We start from the raw sequence: 16,565 nt of genomic DNA on the forward strand, positions 1-16,565 counted from the left end.
AACTCCCCCCAAAGAAGTTACTCCATGTAATATTTCAATGTGCTTATCATCAGCATAGAGTTTATGGCAGTGGTATAATTAATACTGTAATTTCTCCCCCACCTACTTCCATGTCTCCTTTCCTTTCCCTTCTCCCTTTCTCTCCCATCTATTGCTGGTGGCCTCCGGTACCCCCTGAGGGAAGTCTTTTGTGCAAATGTGGGTGCACTCAAGGACACCAGCAGGTGGCGCCTTAGGACTTCTTGATAACTGGCTTTTTTGGGGTGTTCCATTCTTTGTCAAGTTCATAACGTAGGCAACTGTTAGGCAAGATTTCTTTCTGAAACAGGAAAGCAGGGTTGTTGTTTTTTAAACTGAAAAGCAGAAGGGAAAAACAACAAGAACAAGAAAGTAAAATTAACAGATTTGTCAATATTTTGTTTAGTTCTCTTAAGTGGCTTTACAGAAACTTAGTTAGAGGGGTCCTCTGAGGCTGCCAGACCAGAGGTTTCAAACCTTAGCCTTATCTGTGTGAAAATATAGGCTCCTGAGTCCCATCCAGAACACTGGATTGGAACCTGGTGGGGGGGGGGAAGAGGGGGAGGAAGAGGGGGGCGCTCAAAGCCAAAAGTATGGTTTTTATCTATTTTGGGGAGATTTCTGATGCTGCTGGCCCAGCTTGGATTCCAATGTAAATACCACTCATCTACACCCATGTTTCCCAAACTCTGTGTGCATGTGAATCACCTCTCTGTGCATAGGCCTATAAATGGAGGTCTTTGCTGAAATATAGACTCAGATTCCGTAGGTCTGATGGGGCCTGCATTCTGCATTTCTGACGGGTTCCCAGGCAATACTGAAATTGCTGGTCTGGTGATCACTCTCGAGAAGCAAGGATGCAGACAGAGCAGGACTTGGCAAATGATCACGTCCATGCTCCAGCCACATGCAGCCCATCCCCTGTTTCTGCACATAGTTTTATGGGGACACAGTCGTGCTCATGCCTTTGCTCATTGCCTGTGTCAGCTTTCACACTGCGACAGAGTCGAATCGTTGCCACAGAGGCCGTATGGCTCACAAACATTTACTGTCTGACCCTTTGCAGGAAAGAGTTTGTCCACCCCTGATCTAGAGCTTAAAGCCCTTCCAGGGGATCCGTGGAAAGGGAACTCCCTGCCTCACAGGACAATTCATTTCATTTTCTTTTTTTTAATCCACACGTGAGGATATGTTTTCATTAACTTTGAGAGAGAGGAAGGAAGAGAGAAAGAGACAGAAACACCCATGTGAGAAACATTGATCTGTTGCCTCCCGTAGGCACCTCAAACAAAGCCCGATCCCACAACCCTAGGTATGTGCTCTGACCGGGAATCAAACTTGCAACCTTTTGGTGTACGGGACAATACTCCAACCAGCTGAGCCACCCAGCCAGGGTCATTCTGTTTTCACACAGAGCTTAAGGAAGGTTTTTCCCTGCTTCCATTAACTGGGTTCTAATCCTATTGACAGGAGTCTTTTCCTTCTTCCACACACAAATGCTGTGCTTACCATCTCTCTTCCATGTTTCTCCTCCCAGAATATCACCCAGCTCAGAGCCTTGGGTGTCTTCCCTTGATTGCAGAATGGAATGACCTACCACCTTTTTCTCTGTCCTCTGTCAGCTGCCCATGGAATGCATTAGCCTTTTCGGGTAGCCCCTCACTCTTGACATCCATATTTGTGATTTTTTTTTAAGTGGGGTACTGTCTGAACATCATAGAACCAAGAACAAACATCTTTTGCACGTCTATTTATTTCACCTCCTCAGTACAATTTGTTCTTGGTTTATCTGCTTCCTGCTTTCTGACAATTACTTCATATCTCTTCAGTTCTCTTGTTTCTCGACCCTTAAATGGCAGGCCCTCGCATCTCTCCCTAGTCCTCTTATCCCCTCCTCCTACACATTCTCCTTGGATGATCTCAGCCAGGCTCTTGGCTTCAACCATCTACATGCTACAAAGTCCCGAGTCAGAAGGCCAGCCAGACCCTCTCCCTTTATTTTCAGTTATCTACGACCTGTGTCAACCAGGATGTTCCTGACTACACGTATCTCACGTTCAAAACTTCTCATCGTAGGGGCTGCCTCCCATCTCACCCTTTTCTACTGTGAATCTGTTCCTTCTTGTTTCTCCATTTTAACTAATGGTACCACCACCATGCCCTTGGATAAGCTAGAAACCCAGAATTAGCCTCACTTCTTCCCCTTTTCATCCCTCACCACCAAGTGGGCACTGTTTCCCCCTGTCTGTAGCTCTCAGGCCCACCTTCCCTTCTCCCCACTGCTGCCGCCTCAGCCTCAGTTCAGTGCTTATCACTCTCAGCGCTTATCACTCTCCGCCTCCGCTGCAGGAACCTCCTGCCGTGTCTCGCTCTTCTCCAGTGCTCTCCCTTCTCCACTGCTGGAATAGTCTTTCTACAATCAATTTTTATCACGCCACCCACCAGTGACTTCCCATTGTGTGTATGGTAGGAAGCCGAGGGCTTCATAATTCAGTCCCTGCTTACCCTTTTGTGAGTTCCCAAAGACTGCCATAAAAGATTCCCACAAACTTGGTAGCTTCGGAAATTTCCTCTCTCATAGCTCTGGAGGGCAGAAGTTAGAAATCAAGGTGCAATTACAAGACAAACAGTGGGTCTGTGCTGCCTGTCACTACGTGAGCCAATTAAGCAGAGACAGGGTTGAATCCTACATGAGCGTTTATTCCAATACTGCCAGCAACACGGGAGAGCAGCAGGTCCTCCACAAAAAATCTGCTCTGCACCCCACCATAAGCCGGCTGCTTATATTGGTAGTAGTACAAAAGGAAGTGTGCAAATGGGCAGTTTACAGATATGTAAAGGGCTGGGGTCTTCACAGGGCTTAGTGATCTGCAAAGCCTGGGGCCTTCAAAAGGCTGGCGATTCTGGTTTCTGCTGCAAAGTTGTTCATCTTTCCATGATAATAGGCAGCACCAAAAAGGGAGGAAGGGCTGCATTTCCAGGTGAGCTCCCAAGTCCGGAATGCGGCTGCAGCCAGGTTAGAATGCACCTTCTTTAATCAGAATAAAACAATCACGGTTAACAGGGCGTGATTAATATTTCTTACAGTTCTAGCTGGTTCCCTAACATTCTACTTCTGCCGCTGTCGGTGTCAGCAGGGTTGGTTCCTTCCTGAGGGCTCAGAGGGAAAAATCTGTGCCTCTCTTCTAGTTTCTAGTGGTTGCCAGCAATCCGCCGTGGCTCAGAGTTGCACCATTACTCCAATCTCTGCCTCCGTCCTCACATAGCTTCTCCTGGTATGTCTGTCTTCATATGGCCTTCTTAGAAGGCCACCAGTCACCAGGTTAGGGCCCACCCCAATTAATTATGCCCCCAGCTTAACTAATTACATCTGCAAAGACTGTGTTTCCAAACAGTGTCACATTCTGAGGTTCCAGGTGGACGTGAGTTTTGGAGAATGCCATTCAACCTAGTACCGTGGTCGGCAAACTGCGGCTCGCAAGCCACATGCGGCTTTTTGGCCCCCTGAGTATGGCTCTTCCTAAGCCTTAGGAGTACCCTAATTAAGTTAATAACAATGTACCTACCTATATAGTTTAAATTTAAAAATTTTGGCTCTCAAAAGAAATTTCAATCGTTGTACTGTTGATATTTGGCTCTGTTGGCTAATGAGTTTGCCGACCACTGATACACGTCCAGCTTCAGCTCTGACAGCTCCTCACTGTGGGCTCACTCATTACATTTGGTGCCTGGGATGGGAGAGAATTCACCAAGCAGGCAAGGAGAAAGGATTCCAACAGAGGAAAGAGGATGTCTGAAGGGCCACAGACAAGGTAAAATTTGAGCTGAGTCTTAATATAATATAGTAAGGCTTTATCTTTTGTGTGTGTGTGTGGAGGGGGTTGTTTTGTTTGTCTTGGCCTCACTGTACTTTAACGCAGTGGTTGCCAACCGGTGGTCCACAGACCACTGGTGGTCCATGAGGTCCGAAAGGTTGGCGACCACTGCTTTAAAGCATAGCTCAGATGTTACCTCCTCTACAGAGCCTTCCTTGTGGCCATCACTTTTATGTTTTGATTAGAGGCCTGGTGCAGGAAAATCATGCACTTGTGGGGGGATCCCTCAGCCCAGCCTGCACCCTCTCCAATGTGGGACCCCTCAGGGGATGTCCGACTGCCGGTTTAGGCCCGATCCCTGTGGACATTCCTCTCACAATCCAGGACTGCTGGCTCCCAACTGTTCACCTGCCTGCCAGCCTGATCACCCCCTAACCACTTCCCTGCCAGCCTAATTGACACCTCACTGCTCCCCTGCCAGTCCAATCAGCCCCAACTGCCCTCCCTTGCTGGCCTGATCACCCATAACTTCCCTCCCCTGCCGGCCATCTTGTGCGATGGCATACAGTCAATTTGCATATTACCTCTTTATTATATAGGATTGGTTAAATACCAGTAGACAAGGCATGCCGGCCATGAGTTTGACATGCTTGTTGTACACTTTCAGTCCACTCCCTAGAACCTGGCAGGTGCCCAGGAGATGTTTTTGAATGAATTTCCCATCTGCATTTAATCTCATAGACATGATCACATACATTTCAGGGAGGAGTAGTTCAGTCCTAACTGGACAGTTCTTCGCCTTATGAGGAGAAGGGGATTTGAACCTGGAGGGAGGTTATACTGGATCCCCTCCATGCCTCCTTCTGTCTGGAGGTTCTGTTGGTCTCATGATAGCCCCTTATAGGAAAAAGCACAATTTTTTAATGTTTTTATTGCTTTTAGAGAGGAAGGGAGATGGAGAGAGATGGAAACATCAGTGATGAGAAAGAATCATTGATCAGCTGCCTTCTACATGCCCCACACTGGGGATCGAGCCTGCAACCCCTGACTAAGAATTGGACCCTGACCTCCTGGTTCATAGGTCGACACTCAACCACTGAGCCACGCTGGCTGGGCAAAACACAGTTTTTAAGGCAGGTAAACTGCTTGTCCCCGCGCTGCTTTCAGAAGTTTCATCATCATTGGAAGAACTCAGTGCCCCTCAGACATCGTACAGAATTGCTACAGTCACAGCTGTGAGAGGTGCTGAGCATCTCAGACCTAATTGGGCGGAGATGGAGCTGTGGACAGAGCTGTTCCTGTCCAGCAGATGCAGTCATAAAACTCAGGTTTCCCATGCTCCTTATTTGGATGAAAGGATTGTAAAGACTATATACTAGTAGTGGAACCTTGGTTCTCGAACTTAATTCGTTACAGAGGGCTGTTCAAAAACTGAGTCATTTTCTCCTGTTAAAAATAATGTAAATTTAATAAATCTGTTCTAGACCCCCAAATGATTCCCTGTTTTAACTTTCTTATATACAGTACATGTCTAATATACTTTTATAAATACTTTAACAGATGACCAAGAGACATATGAAAAAATGCTCAAAGTCATTAAAATCAGAGAGATGCAAATTAAAACGACAATGAGGTATCACCTCACACCTGTCAGAATGGCTACCATCAACAAATCAACAAATGACAAGTGCTGGCAAGGATATGGAAAAAAGGGAACTGTAGTACACTGCTGGTGGGAATGCAGACTGGTGCAGCCATTATGGAAAACAGAATGGAGTTTCCTCAAAAAATTAAATATGGAACTGCCATTTGACCCAATGATCCCACTTCTAAGAATATATGCTAAGAAACCCAAAATACAAATCAGAAAGAATGTATGCACCCCTATGTTCATAGCAGCATAATTTACAATAGCTAAGATCTGGAAATAGCCTAAGTTCCCATCAGTAGATGAGTGGATCAAAAAGGTGTGGTACATTTAAACCAGTGATTCCCAAAGTGGGCGCTACCGCCCCCTGGTGGGCGCTGCAGCGATCCAGGGGGGCGGTGATGGCCACAGGTGCATTTGTTTTAACTTTTTTTGTATTACCTTTCTATTCTGAGTTCAATAAATAGTTTCATAATTTCAAACTTCAATGTTTCTAATTTACACCTTTCTTTACTATATTTTACGAAAAAGGTAGAAACATTAATACATATATCTTTCTGTTTAATTGCTATTAAAATTTTAAAAAAATTAATTTCCAGGGGGCGCTGAGTAATATTTTTTCTGGAAAGGGGGTGGTAGGCCAAATAAGTTTGGGAACCACTGATTTAAACCATGGAATACTATGCAGCAGTTAAAAGAAGAATCTCTTACCCTTTGAGACAGCATGGAGGGACTTGGAGAGTATCATGCTAAGTGAAATAAGTCAGAGAAAGACAAGTATCACATGATCGCACTCATATGTGGAATCTAAGTAACAAAATAAACTGATAAATGGAGTGGATCCAGAGACTTGAAGCATGGAACAGAATGTGGAATCTTTGGATGGAAGGTGGGGGAAGGTGAGTGGGTGGGAGGTAATCAACCAATGACTGTGTATGCATTTATGCATGGCCCATGGACACAGATAATGGGGCAATGTGGTCCTGGGGCAGGGCTGGGGCAGTCTGGAGACAGTTAATGGGGGAAAAAGGAGACATATGTAATACTTTCAACAATAAAGAATTATTTTTTAAAATAAACATATAAACACTTTAAAAACAAAAAGGACATGAATTGTAAATGAAAATTTAACAAAAAAGAAATGAAATATATAGAAAAAATTGAAAATCCTATATAATAAAGAGGTAATATGCAAATTGACTGTCATGCCCTTGCACAAGATGGCCATCCCCATGTGGTCAAAAGATGGCCACCACAAGATGGCCGGCAGGGGAGGGCAGTTCAGGGCGACCGGGCCGGCAGGGGACGGCAGTTGGGGGCAATCGGGCCGGCAGGAGAGCAGTTAGGCGTAGATCAGGCTGGCAGGGGAGTGGTTAGGGGGTGATCAGGCTGGCAGGCAGGCGAGCGGTTGGGAGCCAGCAGTTCGGATTGTGAGAGGGGTCCCAGATTGGAGAGGGTGCAGGCTGGGCTGAGGGACAACCCCCCTACCCCCAGTGCACAAATGTCATGCACCGGGCCTCTAGTTTAATAATAATAAGCAGCAAGAAAAGCAAAAAAATCACAAAAATATTCACAGAACAATTTCCTGAGATGTTAACAACGTGAGGTTTAGCGGTAAACTGACTCATACTCACATTCGCTCCTTTGTCACCTTAGAGTCATGACTGATCATACAGGTGTCAGCATGAAAGGCTTGTCGAGGTGAGAGCCAAATTGTTCACGATGGGAGATGTTCGAGAACCAAGGTTTGGCTATAATTGAATGCTTTTTTCTATTTGTAGTATAGTTGAATTGAGTTTAATACCACCTTGTTACAGATTCACTGAAAGTTGCCTTTTTATTTTTGATGGTGGGAAATAAGGCTTAACTGGAGAACACCATGAAATGGTGGCATTCAACCACATTTCTAAGGGGTGGTCAAGGTACAAGGATATTTTGGAGAGAAATCAAACACCCAGTACATAATACCTTTAAACATTCATTTTCCTAATTATAATAAGCCAGGCTGAACAGCTCATTGGTACTAATTATTACACCAAGTGGACATGTTAGAAAAGTTACCACAGCGTGTAAAACAGTCACTTTTTAACTCAGAACAGTTTGAGGTAAAATGCTATTATTCAAATAGCTTTGACAGGAAAAGTGTTCTATAAAAAGATTTCACAACCCTGAGTTAGAAATAGTTCCCTCTGTGACTCTCAAGGAGAATGCCTGGTTGTGGAAACAAACTCTGTTGCACAGTTACATGTTTATGCTAATGGGCACCCTTCGGAGTGGGCAAGGGTGGAAGGAACACTGCTTCTTTCTCAAAGCAGCCAACCCCCAATTATGCAGCCCCAGTTCAGCTAACCACTGCCTGTGGTGTCAGTGTGCAGCAGCCCTATGCAAATTGGGTTAATAATTTTGAGAAGGCCCGTCCCAGGCCAGAATCCCTAGGCGAAGCAGCTGTGTTGGTGAGAGGGCTTAGCGAAGCTCAGAGCCATTCGTGTGATTTCCCTCTTTCCTCTGTGGCAGGGATCCCTAAACTGGGGTCTGCGATGGCATCAGGGAGTTTGTAACTGGGGTAGGAAACACACACCAGCGTTATTTTTTATGCACTTCTAACTAACCTAACACGAAAGTGTGCGTATGTGCGTGCCACAATCCATAGTGGTATGAGTGGTACTTAGGACTTTTCACCCACAGAAACCACAGATGACTAGGAATACTGTCTCCCCCTCATGACTTAGAGTTATTGCTGTTAGGCCACCTGTTAGAGTCTATGAAATGTGTTCATAAAGAATCACATGCAAGCCTGGCCAGTGTGGTTCAGTGGTTGAGTGTCAACCCATAAACCAGGAGGTCTCTGTTCCATTCCTAGTCAGGGCACATGCCTTGGTTGCAGGCTTGATTCCCAGTAGGGGGCGTGCAGGAGGCAGCTGATCGAGGTTTCTCTCTCGTCATTGATGTTTCTATCTCTCTCTCTCTCTCCCTCTCCCTCTCTGAAATCAATAAAATAAAAAAGAATCACATGCAAAATTGTTTGAAGTATTTTATGCACTTGAAAATATTATTCTCCATGGAAAACAAGGAAAGATTCAGGAGTTGTCACATAACCAAGACAACTAGGGAGACGTGAAAACTCTGTGTAATGGATGCCCCATACTGGCTCTGGGAACAAAAAGAAGACAGTCATGAGAACACTGGAGTAATTTAAGTAACATCTGTAATTTTGTTCCTAGTAATGTGCCAATGACGGTTTCTTAGTCTTGACAGGTGTACCATGGAAACGTAGATGGTAACAGAGGCTATTCGAGAACTCTCTGTACCCTTGCTGCTGCTGCTCCCAGAGAGGTGTAGAGTGGAGGTTTTGTGTCAGCTCGAGCCTCTTCCTGATCCAACTCCGAGGAACTGTGGGAAGGGAGCAATCCAAAAGTAGGGAGAGGTTTTCCAGGGAAGCAAACTAACTTGCAGTGTATTATGGTGGGACAGGCATGCCTTTGGGGTCAGAGGCCAGGCTTCATGTTCTGTCTCTGTCCCCAGCCTTGTGCTCTGCAGCCAGGAAACGGCTGTGGACTTCCTCTTCCCCCTCGCAGACGCAGCCATCACCAAGGCCTCGGCAGGGTCATCGTGAGGACTAAAGATAACGTGCCCAGCAGGGAGCCCTTTGGAGCCTATTACATGCCATGCTAAGCATTTTTCATACATTATCTAATTTAATTCTCCTAATACCTGTATTACATGACCATTTTATAGCTGTGGAAACTGAGGGTCAGGGTCTCAATGACCTCACTGCCCAAGGCCACTAGCTGAGCTGAAATTGAGATCGGTGCTGACTGTAGTTCATGAATGTCCTACATCTTCTCTTGAGGCTAAGCCTTCCCTGACTACCCGACAGACCCGGTTGCAGGGGGCTCTTTGCTGTCTCTGACTTCTGAACCCCCTCTTGTTTGTTTGGCACAACCATCTCCATCTGCATGCCCTCCTCCTCCTGACACTGCTGCCCTTGTGGTCGGCTTCTTCTGACTTGAGATTGTCCAGCTGGAAAGTGCGGGTGTTGGGCCGAGCTCAGGTCTGTCCCAGTGTGGAAGGTTTGTTCTCGTTTTGTGGTGTTTAGCTGCTTGTTTCATCGGTTTGGTGGGATGACTCCTAAATGACTGAAGCCAAAATTTTTCTCATTTGTTATGAGCGAAGTTAGGCATTTCTATGTCATTCTCCCAGATTCCAGAGAAGGAGAGAGAGAAAAAAGCAGAGCTCTAACTCTTTGTGACCTTTTAAAACTACAGCAATTTTAAAAAAAGAACCTAGCAGAGGCCACTGTGACATTGATCTCTTCTTTGATTGGGATTTTGTTGAGGGATTACTCAAAAGGATATAGGAGTACTTTTATTTATTTAGTTAGTTTCTTTCTGTGATTAGAGAGGAGACACCATGTATCACCCTGTAGTGGCCAATTATTTCCAATTAAAGTCTATTGAAAGGAAGGAGAAAGGTAATTATCAATATCAAAGCTTATCTGGACAAGTGAATTTAGCCATTAGAAGCAGTTATTCAGTAATGAGCCAGATTCCCCCAAGTGGCAAGGGCGCTCACATCTGTCTCGGAATGAGGAAGCCACGCGCTCGGTGAGGTGGCCTCCGAGGACCTTTGATCCCATGGTGTGCTCTTGTGTTTCAGTTTTTCCCCTACATCCTGTTGCTGGTCGCCATCCTCCTGTACCTGCCCTCCCTGTTCTGGCGTTTTGCAGCTGCTCCGCATATTTGCTCAGATTTGAAGTTCATCATAGAAGAACTTGACAAAGTTTACAACCGTGCCATTAAAGCCGCGAAGAGCGTGCATGACCGCGACCTGAGAGATGGTACCTGCTCAGTTCCTGGTTCTAATGAGAACGTAGGACAAAGGTAACAGTCCCCTGCAGGTACCAAGTCGGGTTTTGTCGTACACACATTGTCTGCCCTTTTCCTGCCCGTCTGGGCTTCGGATTCCCATTGCCAGTAGATGGGAGCGGGAGGGCCAGGAAGACTCGCTCTCCCTAAATCTCACCCCCACCTGTATGCCCCAGCATCTGTCCTCACATGAAGAGTCCTCTCCTTGTTGAGTGAACCATCACTGTTTCACTGGAAGAGGTAACAGGTTAGGGCACAAGGTGTGGCTCACTTGCTTTGACCTACACCTTAATGGGGGAGCACGGAAGATTCTGAGGCCTCTGAGCTTAGAAAGCAGGTGTGAGAGAAGGGAATGAGTAGGCGGTGCCTTGCCTTTTTTACATTCTTCCTCTGATTCTTGTTATTAACAATAGTAATAGTATTAATAGCTTTCATTTAAAAAATACTTAATCTATTCCAGACACCATGTTGAGTTCTCTAAGTACATGATCTCAGTTAATCCTCAGAGCATCAAGAGCATTTATTGATCTCCCTTTCCCCCTTTGCAGATAAAAACACTGTCCTGTAGCAATCAGTGGGCAAGATGGGGCCTGAGCCAGGTCTGTTGGCCCACAGCCTGGACCCACACCCACTCAGCGGTCTGCCTCCCTCCCTTGCCAACAGGAAGCACGTGTGTTCTAGCCAGGCCAGAAAATTCTTCTTTACTTTATTCTGCACATTTGAGCAGAAAATTATCGTTTAAAAAAAGCAGCAGAATAAGAACTATCAAATGTATTTAACAAACATGTACATTCACTAGGTAACAGGTGTTCAAAGAATTTACAAATGTAACTCATTTAACTAAGTAGACCTTTTTTAAAATATTAAGGGGAACGGTGTTTTATTATTGCTTTTCATTCTTTGCTTTTTCAAACCTGATTTGATTCTCTTGTACGTGAGTGAAGTTATAAATAGAGGAGTTTGGGAAGGAAGGCGTTGAGGTGTTTAGTGTGATATTGTTGAATGTGTTAATGTCTTTACTATTTGATGGTTTTGGTAAGGGTTTAAATGCTTTTTATTTTCTTATTAGTTTGTGGGAGATATCTGAAAGCCACTTCAAGTACCCAATTGTGGAACAGTACTTGAAGACAAAGAAAAACTCTAATAATTTAATTGTCAAGTACATCAGCTGCCGGGTGCTAACACTCAGCATTATACTGTTAGCATGCATCTACCTGGGCTATTACTTTAGCCTCTCCTCCCTGTCAGATGAGTTTGTCTGCAGCATCAAATCAGGGATCCTGAGAAATGACAGCACCGTCCCCGATCGGTTTCAGTGCAAACTCATCGCAGTTGGCATCTTCCAGTTGCTCAGTTTCATTAACCTCGTGGTTTATGTTCTGCTGGTTCCCGTGGTTCTCTACACGCTGTTCGTTCCTTTCCGGCAGAAGACAGATGTTCTCAAAGTGTATGAAATCCTGCCCACTTTTGATGTTCTGCATTTCAAGTCCGAAGGGTACAATGACTTGAGCCTCTACTACCTTTTCTTGGAGGAGAATATAAGTGAACTCAAGTCATACAAGTGTCTTAAGATACTGGAGAATATTAAAAGCAACTGTCAGGGCATCGACCTAATGGTTCTCCTGACTAATCTTGGCATGATCAAGATGGACAGTGTTGACGGCAAAACTCGCAAGCAGTCTGAGATGATGGGAGAGCAGCAGGGGAACCAGATGGTAGAGCTCAAAGGTAGGGTTAGCTTTCATCTGAGAGAACTCATGTGAATGATTGACAGTCTTTGCCACCCCACCCTTCTGCACTAAATCATTTTCCTAGTGTGCTCTTAAGTGAAACCCTTCAGTACTAGGAGAGAGAGGTAAAGAATTGGGGCTGCCCAAATTTCCAATTAAAGAAAGCTGTGCTGCCCTAACCGGTTTGGCTCAGTGGATAGAGCATCGGCCTGCGGACTCAAGGGTCCCAGGTTCAATTCCAGTCAGGGGCATGTACCTTGGCTGTGGGCACATCCCCAGTGGGGAGCGTGCGGGAGGCAGCTGATAGATGTTTCTCTCTCATCGATGTTTCTGACTCTCTATCCCTCTCCCTTCCTCTCTGTAAAAAATCAATAAAATATATAAATAAAGAAAGCTGTGCTTTTTCTAGACCAGTGGTCCTCAACCTGTGGGTTGTGACCCCTTTGTGGGTCGAACGACCCTTTCACAGGGGTTGCCTAAGACCATCGGAAAACACATATATAATTACATATTGTTTTTGTGATTAATCACTATGCTTTAATTATGATCAGTTTGTAACAATGAAATTGGGGGTCACCACAACATGAGGAACTGTATTAAAGGATCGTGGCATTAGGAAGGTTGAGAACCACTGTTTTAGACTGTTCTCTCTTCCTTCTCCTCCTCCTCTCCATTTCATACTTTGCCTCTTGCTCCCCCTTGCTGTCATTCTTGCTTATTTTTTTGGTCTTGTTTTATTGGCTTTTCTCCCTGTATCTCTGATCCTTTTGTCTCTCATTCTCTGTCTCTTTCAAAAGGAATGAGAGGCCTGGCCAGCGTGGCTCAGTGGTTGAGTGTCAACCTATGAACCTGGAAGTCACAGTCGGGGCACATGCCCTGACTGTGGGCTCGATCCCCAATGGGGGGCGTGCAGGAGGCAGCTGATCAATGATTCTTCTCTGTCTCTCTCTCTCTCCCTTCCTCTCTGAAATCAATAGAAATATTTTTTAAAGGGGGGAAGGGGGGGATGACAGTGTATTGGTTTAATTGTTGCCCCGACCTAACTTCACTATGCAGTGAAATTGGCTAAGGCAAAGAACATGAGATAGATGTATAGCGGCAGAGAAGTTAATTTGTGCTATGTGACTTCTGTCACAGATATTTCCTTTCCATTTTGACAGATTTGAATGCACACAGTGAAACTAAAGCAAATAATGGGGAGAGGAATGCTCAACAGAGACTCCTGGATTCTTCTTGCTGATGATCGTTTTCAGGAACTTCAGAGCCGTGACTCCTGTGGCGTGGGATTCATTTTGGCTGCAGCGCCTCTGTGAGGTTTCAGCTGGTTTGCAGTAAATGGCTCTTGGTAATGGCAGACACGACTTACGGAGTCCCTAATGAAAATGATGGCCCTCCGCATGCTGTGCGAGAGCCGTTCGTGCACTTCCTTTGAGAAGCAATGCAGAGATGAGTAAGCCACAGCAAGTATGTGAGCTCTCATCAGGTGAAAAGTGGAAAGACTAATCAGAGTAAGAGTGGTAGCCCTTTTAGTGCCTCAAAGCAACACCTTTCTGTATAGATGGTGCAATGAGACTCAGAGCTACGGGAAAGCAAGGACCTCGGGAGACTGTTGTTTTGTTTTGTGAAATAATAAGCATGTCAGAATACACTTCAGTATGAATCTCCTACATGCCCTAATGACTGCTGGACAAGAAACCGTCCACTGGCTGGACCCAGAGGTGGACCTGCTCTTGGCCTTGTCCTGAACTGGGAGAAATGCACACCCTGGCTCTCTCTGCACTGCCACCTGAGAGCCTTGGCTAACCACACTAACCACTATTTGTTGCAGCCTGTATGGAGGGCACCCGCCCATGCACTGCTCTGCCTGACAAGTTAGTTTGTAAGACAGAGTCTAAAGGGTATTGAATTGTGACTTCTGTCCCGGAAAGAATGCTTCTGAAAGAGCCCGTGGGGAAATCTGAACTTTCAGCCCAGGTTTATTTCAGGCACTGTCGCAAGGGGCATTCACAGCACAGCCCCTCTTAGCAGAAGCATTTGAAACGGTGTTACTTAAACAAATTAACTGAATGCCGAATGCCTAAAGTGAGGGACATTTTGCCTACTGTGATCAGAACATATGACAGCTGCCATACCGTGTGCCTGGAGCCAGCACAGCTTAGCAGTGTATTTTATTTATATTTAAGTACATCTTTTATACATTTATTTTAATTTAGTGTCATATGGTGTCAGAATTGAGGCCATTGGGGAAGAACATTCTAACACTGATGGAGAATTACAGAATAAATGTGACAAAAGGGTACATATTATAAATCCAAGCATTATTTTGTAAACATTTTCAAGCCAAGAATATATAAAAACTCTAACCAATTCTGACCATGTAAAGACATCCTAACTATGTTTACATTTTATACAAACTTTTGAAAAATGACATCTGTGGACCTCTCCATCTTCATTCTTAGAAAGCGAACACATTGCTAACGCGAGCAATCCTCAGGAACCTCAAAGTTTACATGTGGCTCTTAGGGACAGTGTTGACCTGGTGTAATGACGGTTTTGTGAAGAACAAAAGTTACATAAGCTGCTCTTTGTCTTTCAGAATATTCACAAAGGCAGGTTTCATTTGTGCTTCTGTGATGGTTTCTGCAAGGAAGAGCTAATAATAATCAAGGATGCAATTAATGCTTTAAATTATTCTTATTATGTGATATTTATTACCATTAAATTATAGTGGAAATGGCAGTGATCTAAGTAACCAATTTTGCTACATGTTCATGTCATTGTATCTGAGATGTTCAATCACTATACTCTACATTCATTGCTTTTTATAATTTGAAAATATATGCTTTTCTACGCTATGCTTTTCTTTCAAAAAGCCTCATCTTTTCTGTAGACTGTCCCTGATTTACAGTGTTTTGAAGCAGTAAAGTGGATACATTATTTAGGAGACAGGAACTCTATAAGTCCCACCATGTGTCATCCTTCCATCAGAGTTATAATTGGCTTCTGTTCATGTCCCCGTTCCCACTCTCTGAGCTCTGAGAGGGTCTGTGACACTAGTCAAGTCACCGACTACGTGGGCATGAAAAAGACAGGTCCCCATCTTTGAGGAGTGCAGAGTCTAGTAAAAGGCAGGGAAGACAGAGGCAGGTGCAAGAAGAAGAGGAGCCGCAATAAAGGCCCTTCCAGAAAACACACAGCGGGTGCTCTAAGCTCCTGGGAAACACCCTGTCATTTTTCTCTTTTTCATAGTGTCTGTGGCTGATGGTTTTGAGAGTCTAGTTACAGTTTTCCCCAGAGGCTCTATAGCCACGTGTCCCCCAGGTTGAAGCCTGGACTAAACCGTGACATAGACGGTGATTTTGAACAGTCAAGAGCTCCAATCACTCCAATCATCTCTCCAATCACTCCAATCACCTTTCATCCCTGACCTGGCATGGGGTGGGGAGGACAAGCCCATGGGCTGGTTGCCTGAGAACAACAGTCATGATGCCAGGAAGCTGAGGTGGATGGCATACAGTTTTGCTTGGAAAAAAGTGTTACTAGGAAAGTTAACCCATCCCATCCACTGTGAGTTACTGGCTTAGCAGTAATTTGAGCAGCCAGATTTCTGAGGGTGAGGAGACATTCATTGCTCTATAAAAGGAGACAAACTTCCTAAATGAACTCCTTGTGTGTCCCCCCCCACCCCCCCGCCAAGTAGCACTTGACCTTGTCTCTGACCCAGGTCTGCCATGTATAAACCACCAGGCAGCCTCTGAGCCAGGCTCATAGCTCCCATGTTGCAGCTGGGCCTGGGCCCTTCATTCTGAATGCAGTGACCAGTTGCATGTATAGTTTTACCAAGGGACCGCACAGACCCTCCAATACTGAGGTCCTTAAACTTCTGGGAGGTTACAAATTCCCTTGGAAATTTTTTTTAAGCTATATACCTTCTTTTCAGATCTACACAAACACTAAGCAAAGCTTCCGGGGTCACAGCCCACGCTCCCAGGGTTAAGCTGTGCTTTAATGGCCAAAGGCCACCGCACAGCAGCGTGGAGGCCCCCACTGCCCTTGTGTTTCCACAGTGAGCCTCAGCGGAAGGCTCGCTTTTGAGCGAAGTGTCCCTATTGAGTAGCCGGCTTCATTTTCTAAAGTCAGATGGGAAAGTTACAAGAGTTGGCGTGGGTAGCCTGGATTGGTCAGGCAGTTGGCATTGACCGCTGTTCTCTCTCTGGCCACCAGGTGTTACTTATTCCAGATCTATCATTGTCCCCGTGCAGCCTCACTGGAATGTGAGGAGGGTGGACCAACACTTGTAAAACGCTTTGTCCTGCTTCGTAGTGGTCCTGTGAGGAAGCTGGGAACTTCCAGGTGTGTGGTGGGTCCTGTGGCGTGTTCCTGCTTCATTTGTGGAAGCAGCCTGTTGACTGGGTATCCTCTCCTATCCAAGAACGAGCCAAGGTAGGACCGCAGGGCACTGGGCCTCATTCCTGGGAGAATTAGCTCA

At 45.3% G+C, this 16,565-nt stretch overlaps 1 protein-coding gene across 1 annotated transcript in view; it reads left to right on the forward strand.

The window, feature by feature from the left end:
* Positions 1–15,470, forward strand: part of PANX1 (pannexin 1) — a 49,067-nt gene extending 33,597 nt beyond the window's left edge. Inside the window, exons 4-6 of the mRNA XM_023757290.1 lie at positions 10,138–10,361; positions 11,416–12,074; positions 13,237–15,470. Coding sequence (XP_023613058.1) covers positions 10,138–10,361; positions 11,416–12,074; positions 13,237–13,316 — 963 coding nt within the window. The 3' untranslated portion in view covers positions 13,317–15,470. The remainder of the gene's footprint in view (positions 1–10,137; positions 10,362–11,415; positions 12,075–13,236) is intronic.
* Positions 15,471–16,565: the final 1,095 nt, after the last annotated feature.

This window comes from Myotis lucifugus, unplaced genomic scaffold (assembly GCF_000147115.1).
Source record: "Myotis lucifugus unplaced genomic scaffold, Myoluc2.0 scaffold_104, whole genome shotgun sequence".
Taxonomy (NCBI): domain Eukaryota; kingdom Metazoa; phylum Chordata; class Mammalia; order Chiroptera; family Vespertilionidae; genus Myotis; species Myotis lucifugus.